This window comes from Gossypium hirsutum, chromosome D10 (genome assembly GCF_007990345.1).
Source record: "Gossypium hirsutum isolate 1008001.06 chromosome D10, Gossypium_hirsutum_v2.1, whole genome shotgun sequence".
Taxonomy (NCBI): domain Eukaryota; kingdom Viridiplantae; phylum Streptophyta; class Magnoliopsida; order Malvales; family Malvaceae; genus Gossypium; species Gossypium hirsutum.
In genome coordinates this window covers 62,179,500-62,191,257 of record NC_053446.1, presented here as the reverse complement: position 1 = coordinate 62,191,257, position 11,758 = coordinate 62,179,500, and the positions used below count along the sequence as shown (strand labels likewise).

The window sequence follows — 11,758 nt, the reverse complement described above, 5'->3', positions numbered from 1 at the left end:
CTAACAACATATTTAAACCTTTTAGTTTTTTCACCTTTTCGAAAAATATATTTTCTATTTTTCTATTATCTTAGTTAATTTTTATCTATTTTTAAAATTTGAATTTAATTTGTATTTTAAATATTTTTAACTATTGTTGTTTTTAAATAATTTGCCTTATCTTAGTTTTATATTTTTATAGATAGGCTTACTTATCAATGAACTTTTGTGTCTTTCTTCTTATTCTTTCAAAATCTTAAATGTTATAAGAGCCAAATATCTCTAAATTAGATTTTTTTTTTCTCACCTCACCCAATCCAATCCCAAATACCTCTTAAGCTTCATAATAGCTCAAACTTTTCCATTTGGAAAGCACAATTTATCATGCTATCACATCTGCAGTTACACAATGCAACACTAATCCTTCTTAGGCTTAGTTTGGATGAGCGGTGTGTTTTGCTCCGGTGAGGTTAAAAATAGCGGTGGCGGTGAGATTAGTTACTGTAGCGGTGAGATTAGATACTATAGCAGTGAAATTAGAAATAATGGTGGAGTGTGTGTTTGGATTCAAATGCAGCTGTAGCAGTAAGGTGAGAATAAGAAATGACTATTAAGGACATCATATTAGAATTGATATATAATAGAAATTTTTTAAATTATTTTACTTTTTTAAAATTATTAAAATATGTGAATTTATAAATTCATTTAATAAAATATTAAAATGTATCTTCCAATATTTTAATTAATTATGTAATTAATTAAAATTATTTATTAATATTTTTTGGAAAAATTGTTTTTACATATATTAATATACATATTAATAATTTTTCTATTAAGCACATTTCTCTTTAAATTTTCTATTAATATACATATTAATATACATATATGATTTATTTTTACATATATTAAGCACATTTCTCTTTAAATTTTCTATTTGTACCTACACAACCACCCTTTGTTACAGAGAAAGGGCATAAGTTGCAGAAGATCGGCAATGGCAGAAGTTGAAAATGGTTGAAAAGTCCACAAATTGAAAAGTCCACCAAAGTCCACTACCACAACCACAACCAAACATGGTTGAAAATGGCAGAAGTTGCAGCAGCAGAAACACCACCATCAATACAGAGAAAAGTCCAAACAGCAGAAACCCAGATCATTAGAATCATAATTGTACAACCCAATTTTCCCAAGACCCAGGCCCAAGAACCATTACCCAATAACCAAACCCAACACTAACCCAATACCACCTAGACCTTACCTATCAGCCCAAACCTAGACCCAAAATCTAAACCCACTAAAACTAAACCCTAATGGCCCAAATGGCCCAAAGTGCAAATCAGAAAACAGAACCCTAGCCTACTGCCTTTAGCCGCACCACCTACCCTTTTGACTTCCACGTCGCCGCCGTTATTTCCTCTCTGTTGCCGTCGCCTCTAGCAACCACCAACTCTGCCACCTAACCCATCAGCATCAAATCACTCTGCAAACAAGGGGGAAACACGCAAAGTAGCAAATAATAGAGAAAATAGAAATGGATCGGCTATAAAAGCCAAACACCATGTCTGTATTTTTCTTACAATGAATTAACAACAACCAGTGAATAATAAGAAGATTAAAAAGCAAAAGAAAAAAGGTTGATTTTAAATTATTTTCTCAGATCTTGCGGTTTTTTATTTTCTGTCTTCTATTTTATTTTTTGTTTATTTTCTACAACTCTTTTAACGAAACAAAATAGGAATAGGCGTTACCTGTGCTACATCGAAAGGGGAAGGACGAGCGGTCTCTCCTCGTTCTTCAAGTTTCGGACCTCCTTTTTCGGATTTAGCCATTCGATTCGTGCTTAAGATGCACTTAACTTCGAAAATGATCAAAAAAGATCCGATTTTGGAGTCTCCGGCCACCATACGCGGCGCCGCTAGGGCGGAGAATCGCCAGAGGCCTAGTTCGGCCGATGACCGGCACCGAGCCTGAAAGAATGAGAGAGAGAGAGTTCTCTCTCAGCCTTTTTTTTTAAATGAATCTGATTTGTTTTTTTTAGTTTTTTTCTATTATTTATATTCAAAATGAAACGGCGCCGTTTTAGGGGAGGGGATCAGCGCGTCGACCCAACCCGCACCCGAGGACCCGCGCCTTTTTGTTTAAGGGTCTATTTGTGCGCACAGTCCCTCCGATTTGTGGCGCGCTTCAATTTGGCCCTATTTCATTATTTTCTGTTATTTTTAATTTAGCCCTATAATTTTAATTTTATTTCAATCTGGCCCACTGCTGCGCTGCGTTTTGAAGCGGTTGGGTTATTTGCCCATTTGATCCTTTCCCTTTTTGGCGCGCTCTGTAATTTAGTCCCTTTTATTTTATTTTTCTTTCAATTTCGCCCTACATTTTCATTTTTATTTCGATTTAGCCCATATTTTAGCAATTTTATGTTATTATTACTATTATTATTTCTATAATTCCCTATTATATTATCATTATTATTATACAAGTGCATATATATGTGTATATATATTTTATAGAATTTTTAATACATATATAAATACTCATATTTTATCTATTTTATAGTTTATAAAAATATCTATGTGTATATCTATATATATCTTTTACGAATATATGTACACTAATTTTATATACATATATGTGCATATACATACTTATATAAATTTCTTATATTTGATAATTTTTAAGTATATATATACATATTCATACATACCTTTTAATATATATATATACATACTTACTTACACATTTTTATGTACATAGATTTTTTATTTTTTCTTTATTTTTTTTAATTTTATACTTTACAATTCTAACATATATATATTATATTTTTATTCATTACCATTGTTTTACTTTGTATTTACTATTTATTTATTTCATTTTCATTATTATTTTGAATGAATATTTCGATCTTATATTTTATTGTTCATATGTTGTAGGTTTGCCTCTTTTTTTGTTATCATTATTCGTGTCATTTTTATACTCTCGTATTCATTATGGTTTTGCCATGCATAAAAATGTAATTTGCTTTCACATTTTTTACTACGACTTCGTGTTTATCAAAACTTGTTTTGAATAAATAATATTTCGTGTTTAGATTCGAGAGGATCGTACCCCAACTTACTGGGTTTCGATTTTCTCGATAAATCTAAATGCACGAATTTTTCAAACTCAAATTTCAAAATGATCTCGGGATTTAAAAAGGAAATACGTCCTAACTTATTGGTCGCGATCTCATTTTTAAACCCGAGATGGCTAAAATGTCTTTTAAATGAGTAAAATTTTGGCATTTTTACGTGTCGGGAATTCGAGACATTGTGTCCTATCCCTTTTTTTAAAAAAAAATTCTTGCATTTTAATACAAGGATCGTATTTTTAATTTTTTTTAAGTTTTTTTAATTTTCGACATCAAGACATTATTTAATCAACTAGGTACCAATTTCTGGGCGTTACGAGGGTGCTAATCCTTCCTCGTATGTAACCGACTCCCAAACCCGTTTTTTAAATTTCGTGGACTAAAACTATTGTTTTAATAAAATCAAATTATTTATTAAAAACAACCATTTTTCAAGGTGAACCAATCACACCTCATAAAAAGGATTGGTGGCGACTCCCGTTTCGTTTTCAAATCAAGTCGACCCCGTTTTCATCCAAAAAATAGTGTCAACAGCTTGGCGACTCCACTGGGGACTTTAAATAAGAGAGTCAAGCCACGAGTTGATTATTTCTTGTCTTTTTGTCAAAGTTGAAAATTTGGTTTAAATACACGATCCTCTCATTGCATTTCATTTGTTTTGAGTTATAATCATGCTTTGTATTTTAATTTTTTATATATCTCTGCACATTGCATTGCATGATCGTTGGTCACACCTTTTAAGTGGGAGCGAGAAGCTACTTCTTCGTGAGGTTTTCACCTCCGTGCAGGATAGTGGATCGCTTTCGGGATACATCCGTACCTATGTCTTCATGAGATTTTCATCTCCATGCAGCCATAGGGAAATGTATCCCCTGAACCGAACTCGGTCTGTATGAGCCTATAATAGGTGAAGACCGAGGAATCTGCTGGTTCGGGTACCTTATCTTTAGAGCCAAACCTCATATAATGGACTTAGGAACTTAGCCTAGATAGAGCCACTCCAAACCCTAGTAGATACCCTGGTATATACTTTTATTCTTTTTGAATTGTCGTGGATTGTATGTTTATACCTGATACTAACGTTTGTTGTTTTATTTTGGATGCATGACATTTCAACAGCATGGCATTTCACTATAAAAGGCGTTGGTTCATATTCGGTTTCTAGAAAGAAAGCTTATCATGGAAAGGGGATTTCTTGATAAGGTGGAAGATAATACGGCGGTCCGAATTTGGTCAGAAACGACACAACGAGAGAAAGGGGATAGTTTGGCTGAAGGATATGAATCTGAGTTATGGGACTTCACCCGTATTAGTGTAACCCAGAACAATTTGCAAGAATTGAAAGAAATTTGGAGCCAGTTGAACGAGGAGGACAGACGATTGTTCTATTCCGATTATGGGGATTTGCCGTACCTGCTAGATATGAAGGTAGACAAGCACCTGTTTCGGGCTTTCGCACAATTTTGGAACCCCGCCTACAGTTGTTTTACGTTCGGAAAAGTCGACTTGGTACCTACGATAGAAGAATATATGGCTTTACTTCGGTGTTCGAAGAGTCAGGTCGATAGAATCTACTCAAAAGCTGCAAATGTACCCTTTTTGAGAAGATTGATGAACATAACAGGTATGAGTGAGCATTGGGTCACAGCCCAAATCAAACAAAAAGGGGATAACAAGTGCATTTCTTGGAGGAATTTGAAAGATGTGGTCCTAGTGCATCCAGATGTAAAAAAGAGGGTAGATGTCTTTGCTTTGTGCCTATACGGCTTAGTTATCTTTCCCAGAGCTTTGGGGCATATTGATGAGGCAGTCACTGATCTATTCGACCGTCTCGACAATGGAGTTACTCCGGTTCCAGCAATTCTAGCGGAAACATTCAGGTCATTGAATGCCTGTCGACGAGCGGGTGAAGGCAGATTCGTCGGATGTGTTCAGTTATTACTTGCGTGGTTTCACAGTCATTTTTGAAAAGTGGATAAGGTGTCATATCGGGTCTTCTCTGAAAACTATTCGCCACTAAAGAAGATAGTAGGTACACCAAGAAGAGATGACATTTCGATGGAAAAATGGATGGCAATTCTTCAGAGCCTTCAAGAAGAGGACATTGAATGGAGAGCTCCGTGGTTACTTCCAGATGAAATTTTGTATCGGTGTGGTGATTTTGATTGGGTCCCTCTACTTGGAATCTGGGGAGCTGTTGGATATGCCCCATTATTAGTGCTCAGACAATACAGGTCAAGACAGTTTATACCCGCAACCCAGGGACTAGCCGGGTGTGAATTCGCATACGAGAGTGATGGTTACAAAAAGAGGATTTGAGAGATATCCAATGCGTGGAACCAAACTCGACGAATGAAGAGATTGGCTGTAGGACCAATGACGACTCCTGAGTACGACGAATGGAGGGCCAGAAGAATCAATGACAATATTCTCAAATCAAGTCATGAAGGCAGTCGGTCATTAGAAGAGCATTTAAGGGTCGTCCCTTCTGAACTGAAAATTTTAAAACAGGACTTTGAAAGAAGAAATGCAGAGTTGGAAAAACAGATAGAGCAAATGGAGGAAGAAAAGATGAACTTAAGATTGGATGCAGATGTTCAGAAGCTCGAGGCCGAACGACTAAGAAAAGGGAAAGCTAGGACTGAAGAAGATCTTGATAGTTTAAAAACAGATTATAAGAAGTTACGATTATCAATAAGGACTGCCGAGTTGGGAAAGACTTCTGATCAGTGGCGCAAGGAGATTCAAGAAGAAAAGAATAGGGCTGATGAATGGGAAAGGAGGTTCCAAGAAATTCAAGCACAGAATGAGAATTTAAAGAGGAGTTTGTCGGAGAATCAGAAAGAGAAAGGGGAGCTGGAGAATAGAGTGACTGAATTAGAAAGATCTCTTCATCGGCATCGAAATCGAAATTCTGTAATGGAATTAAGGGCAAGCTTAAATAGAATTGAAGAAATGAAACAAAGAATTGAAGAGTTAGAAGCAGCATTGCAAAATTGTGAGAATCGGATTGGGTACTTGGAATCTAATGAAAATCATCAAGCCGAGCAGCTGCACTACTTTCAGAACCAAGTAAGAGACATGAATCACATTATGGGAGAAGCCGTGCTTCAAATTCGAGAGGTGGCTGACCATTTGCAGACGTTAGCAGTACAAGCTGATGTGTTGAGCGTAAAGTACGAATTAGAGTCAATTCGAGGACAAGAGTTAGCCTCGTTACTTAAGAAAATTAGAGTTTTAAGTATTAGGGCTAATTCGTATCTGTAATCCACCTTATGTAAAGAAGTTTGTTTCTAGTAAAGTTTTTAGAATGAAATTGAATTAGAATCAACGTCCCTTTTTGCATTCATTTCATGCATTGCATTACATTTATATGCATTAACAACCATTAAAGGACCCTAATTGAATAAAATTATTTCAGCTAACCTAGAAAATCGACATTGTTACGACACCCGGGCTAAGTCAAAAATAATGGAACAAAGGTTGGAAAAACTAGAACGGCTTCAAAAGGAAATGCAAGACCAGTGGCAGGTGCAAATGAAAGAACATGTGGAAAAGATCCAAAAAGACATGGTACAAAAGATGAAGGAGTCTCAAGATGACCTAATGACTAAATTAACGCAATTAATAACCCAGGGAGCGGATAAAGGGAAAGGTCATGTGATTTGCGACAAAGAAGAAAACAATGATGAACCACTTTTTCCTCCAGGATTCACGCCTCCACATGCGCAAGTTCAGACTGAACCACATCCACGAAGACCTTCTGTTTCGATTAGGCCTCAGTATCTTCCAGGTGATGCTTCAATGCCGATGAACCTTCAGGTCGGATCTGGTTCTAGTCCTGGCGATAATCTGGTTAATTTTGTTGTCCTGGATTTCGATGAAGTAGCTGAGAAAGACAAGGTGAAGGAAGAGTTGCCAAAGCAGTTTGAGGAGAAATGGAAATGGATTGAAGAGAAGTTTAGGGCGATAGAAAGTATCGACAGCTATCATGGAATAGATGCGAAAGATCTGAGCTTAGTTCCGGATTTGGTGCTTCCTTACAAATTTAAGATGCCGGAATTCGAGAAATATAATGGGACCAGTTGCCCAGAAGCCCATATCACTATGTTCTATAGGAGAATGACGGGGTATATTAATAATGATCAATTATTAATACACTGCTTTCAGGATAGCCTTACAGGTACGGCGTTAAAATGGTACAATCAGCTAAGCCGAACCAAAATTGCTACTTGGAGAGATTTGGCACAGGCATTCATGAGACAATACAATCATGTCTCAAAAATGATACCTGATAAGATAACTCTGCAGAATTTGGAGAAGAAATTGAACGAAAGCTTTAGACAATATGCACAGAGATGGAGAGAAGTGGCAGTGCAGGTGCAACCACCTCTTTTGGAAAAGGAAATGACGACGCTTTTTATTAATACATTGAAAGCCCCATTCATCACTCACATGTTGGGAAGCGCTTCAAAGAATTTCTTGGATATAATAATGAGCGGCGAAATGATCGAGCATGCTATTAAAAGTGAAAGAATAGACGGAGGGGAGAACAATAAAAGGACAGCCCCGAGGAAAAGAGAAAATGAAATGAATAATGTGAATACCTACAGTAAATCAATTACTGTGAGTCAACCAAAGAAAGCGGTCATTAATCAACAGGGCTCATCGAAACAAGAGTCGGGAATGAGGCAAAATACTGAGAAACCCCAGTTCACTCCCATTCCAATGACATATAATGAGCTGTACCAGAATTTATTTAATGCGCATGTTGTCGCTCCTCGTTACTTGAGTCCTCTACAACCCCCATATCCAAAATGGTATGACACAAACGCTCAGTGTGATTATCATACCGGAATTTCAGGACACTCGATAGAAAATTGTACTGCTTTCAAGAAGGTAGTGGAAGGACTTATCAAATTGGGCGTTGTCAAATTTGGTGACTCACCCAACACAGAAAGTCCGTTGCCCAATCATGATGAAGGGGTGAACGCGATAATTGAGAATGGAGGAAGGAGAGTCAAAGCCAATGTAGCAGAGATAAGGACCCCCCTTGAATGGGTTTGGAAACAGATGGTGAAAGAAGGTCGCATCAAGCAAGATTCAATAGAAAGGCCTGAAAGAGCAAGTAAGTTTTGTGAGTTCCATGCAGAAGAAGGCCACGACATCCAAAAATGTACCGAATTCAGAACCATGGTGCAAAACTTAATGGATAACAAAGAGTTGGAATTTTATGAAGAGATTAATGGACTAGAAGAAGGAGAAGTTTATGCTGCAGAAGAAGGATCCACGGGGAAAGCCCAAAAGGCTAGTCACCTAGTGGTAATTATTTTAAAACCAATGAGCAGAGAATTTGGAATTCAAATAGCGCCAAAGATCATAATCCAAAAACCTGTATCCTTTCCTTACAAGGATAGCAAAAAGGTTCCTTGGAATTACGACTGCAATGTGACAATTTTAGGGAAAGAGAGCTTGGTAAACGCTTCAGGAGAAGATGAATGATTCTATACACGAAGTGGAAAACGCAATGATCCGGCAAACGCGAGAGTGGAATCTGGAAAAGGAAAAGCCTTAGCAGTTGAGTTGGGAAAAGCAAAAACAGACAAAATTGAACCGCGTGTCAATCAGCCGGTAACTGAAAATGAGGCTAGAGAATTTCTAAAATTCTTGAAACATAGCGAGTACAGCGTGGTAGAACAATTGCATAAACAACCGGCTCGTATCTCGGTGCTCGAATTGCTTATAAGTTCGGAGATACATCATAATGCGTTGATTAAGGTGCTAAATGAAACTTATGTCGCTCACGATATCTCAGTGAATAAGTTGGACCGCTTGGTTAACAATATCAGTGCCGACAATTTCATTTTCTTTAATGATGATGAAATACCGCCGGGGGAAGAGGAGCCACCAAAGCATTACATATCACTGCTCGTTGCGGGGAGTATGCGTTAGCAGGAGTGCTAATTGATAATGGGTCAGCCTTGAATGTTTTACCCCTATCCACCTTAAATAGGTTACCGGTGGATAGCTCTCACATGAAATCATGCCAGAATATAGTGAGAGCATTTGATGGTACTGAAAGGAAGGTAATGGGAAGAATAGAAATACCCCTCTTGATCGGCCCGAATATATACGAGGTGGATTTTTTAGTGATGGATATCAAGCCTTCGTATAACTGCTTGTTGGGAAGACCCTGGATTCATTCAGCAGGAGCGGTGCCTTCATCATTACACCAGAAGTTGAAATTGGTAACAGAAGGCCGGTTAATTACAATTGACGCTGAGGAAGATATCATTGAATCGGTAACCAGTGACGCACCATATTTGGGAACAGATGATGAGGCGGTTGAATGTTCCTTTCGATCCTTAGAGTTCGTAAATGCGACCTCTGTTATTGAGGGAAAGAAGATCCCGATGCCCTGCATATCTAGAGCCACGAGGATGGGACTACAAATGACAGTTGGGAAAGGAGCTATGCTAGGAAGAGGACTGGGAAGATGGCTTCAAGGAAGGATAGAAGCACCAGTGCTGAAGGACAAGCAAGACCGTTTTGGTTTAGGATTTAAACCAAATGCTAAGCAAAGAAGAAAAGAGTTGGAGAAAAGACAAGAGAGGAGGAAGACGCGTGTGAACGGAAAAGAAGTTGATTGGGAACCGATGGCTTTCCCCCACATATCCAAGACCTTTGTATCGGAAGAAACCATGTATTCTGGACTAAGGACTCCAAGAAGGGAGATCACAGAGGAAATGCTAGGAAACTTGAACATCAATGCCATATCTGAAGAAAAATCTGAAGAAGGAAGTACATCAGGCATCTATCCCGTTGAACCTGGGAGTGTTTTAAACAATTGGCCTGCAGAAGAAATGCCTGAAGTTTTTAGAGCTTTTTCAGAGTAATATTCAAAACATGCTAATTGTTCTAAGCCTAGAGAAAATGAAACTTTTTGTGAAATGAAAGAGGCTTATATTTGAACATTGTGATTTCAATGAAATATATTTTCGCATTTTGAGTATATATTCTTTTAAAATTCTTTTCATTCTTTCACATGAATAGTCATCTTGGATGCCTTCATTCCTGATCATTCCTTCATTCATTCATGACCATATTAAATAAGAATCCTTAAATTCATACATTCCCTGTACATTTTTCGATATTTATAACAGGTCCCAAGATATCAATGACATGAGTGACTCTACTATGGACTTGGAAAATCCTTTTGATCGAGATGTGTGTTTAGAGGAATCTCAAGATTTTGAAGATAACACAGATTGCAACCTATCTCCGGACTTGTTGAGGATGGTAGAGCAAAAAGAGAAACAAATCCTACCTCACAAGGAGACAGTGGAGACAGTGACCCTGGAAGAGGGAAAGGTGGTGAAGATTGGCACATGCATAGCTGAAGAAGTAAAACAAGACCTCATTAAGCTGCTTCGAGAATTCAAAGATGTCTTCGCATGGTCATATCAAGATATGTCGGGGCTAAGTACTGACATTGTAGTACACTGACTTCCTATAAAGGAAGATTGCAAACCAGTTCAGCAAAAACTTCGAAGAATGAAGCCTAATGTTGTATTAAAAATAAAAGAGAAGGTACAAAAGCAATTCGACGCTGGATTCTTGCAAGTGGTCAAATACTCTGAGTGGGTGGCCAATATTGTTCCTGTCCCTAAGAAAGATGGGAAGGTACGAATGTGTGTAGACTATAGAGATTTAAATAAGGCTAGCCTAAAAGATAACTTTCCCTCGCCGCACATTGACACCTTGGTAGACAACACAGCGGGGCATTCACTGTTTTCTTTCATGGATGGTTTCTCTGGATATAACCAAATTAAGATGCATCCTAAGGATATGAAGAAAACTACATTCATAACCCTATGGGGAACCTTTTGCTATAAAGTGATGCCATTTGGGTTGAAAAATACAGGGGCAATGTATCAAAGGGCCATGGTAACACTATTTCATGATATGATGCATAAGGAATTAGAAATCTATGTTGATGACATGATTGCGAAATCTAAAACAGAAGAGGAACATGTGCAGGTCCTTAAGAAATTATATATGAGGTTGAGAAAATTTTAGCTAAAGTTAAATCCAGCAAAATAAGAGCAATACGAGAGTTACCTCCGCCGCGTACTCAAAAAGAGGTTCGAGGTTTTCTAGGAAGACTGAACTACATCGCTCGGTTTATTTCACAATTAACCGAGAAATGTGACCCCATATTCCATCTCCTTAAGAAACATAATCCAGGTGTATGGGATGAGGAGTGCCAAAAAACTTTTGAAAAAGTTAACCATTACCTATCCAACTCCCCAGTGCTGATGCCACATTGCCTAGACAAACCGCTCATACTGTATATGGCAGTATTTGAAAATTCTATGGGATGCGTGCTTGGTCAACATGATGAGACAGGACGAAAAGAAAGAGAAATTTACTATCTTAGTAAGAAGTTCACCGAATGCGAAACAAGATATTCGCCAATCGAGAAGTTATGTTGTGCCCTGATCTGGACAACTCGGAGACTGAGACAGTACATGTTGTACCATACCATCTAGTTAATTTCTAAATTGGACCCTCTGAAATACTTGATGGAATCAACCACTTTGAATGGAAGAATGGCCCGATGGCAAATTCTCCTATCTGAATTTGACA

The 11,758-nt window shown here is 37.6% G+C and overlaps 2 protein-coding genes across 2 annotated transcripts; both read left to right on the top strand.

Moving 5' to 3' along the window:
* The first annotated feature begins 4,288 nt into the window (after positions 1-4,288).
* LOC121222110 (uncharacterized) lies at positions 4,289-5,428 on the top strand. Its single transcript, XM_041102019.1, has 2 exons — positions 4,289-5,015; positions 5,082-5,428. Exons 1-2 carry the CDS (start codon positions 4,289-4,291, stop codon positions 5,426-5,428), a joined length of 1,074 nt encoding a protein of 357 aa, XP_040957953.1.
* Positions 5,429-5,485: 57 nt separating this feature from the next.
* On the top strand, positions 5,486-6,376 carry LOC107930685 (golgin subfamily A member 5-like). Its single transcript, XM_016862395.1, has one exon. It carries the CDS (start codon positions 5,486-5,488, stop codon positions 6,374-6,376), a length of 891 nt encoding a protein of 296 aa, XP_016717884.1.
* The last annotated feature ends 5,382 nt before the right edge of the window (positions 6,377-11,758 follow it).

What these genes read in the sequence shown, in the direction of transcription:
- LOC121222110 (XM_041102019.1), top strand. Translation starts at nt 4,289, where the DNA reads ATGGAAAGGGGATTTCTTGATAAGGTGGAAGATAATACGGCGGTCCGA. An exon ending in GAATGCCTGTCGACGAGCGG is followed by an intron (nt 5,016 to 5,081) that starts GTGAAGGCAGAT and finishes ATTTTTGAAAAG; the next exon opens with TGGATAAGGTGTCATATCGG.
- LOC107930685 (XM_016862395.1), top strand. Translation starts at nt 5,486, where the DNA reads ATGACGACTCCTGAGTACGACGAATGGAGGGCCAGAAGAATCAATGAC.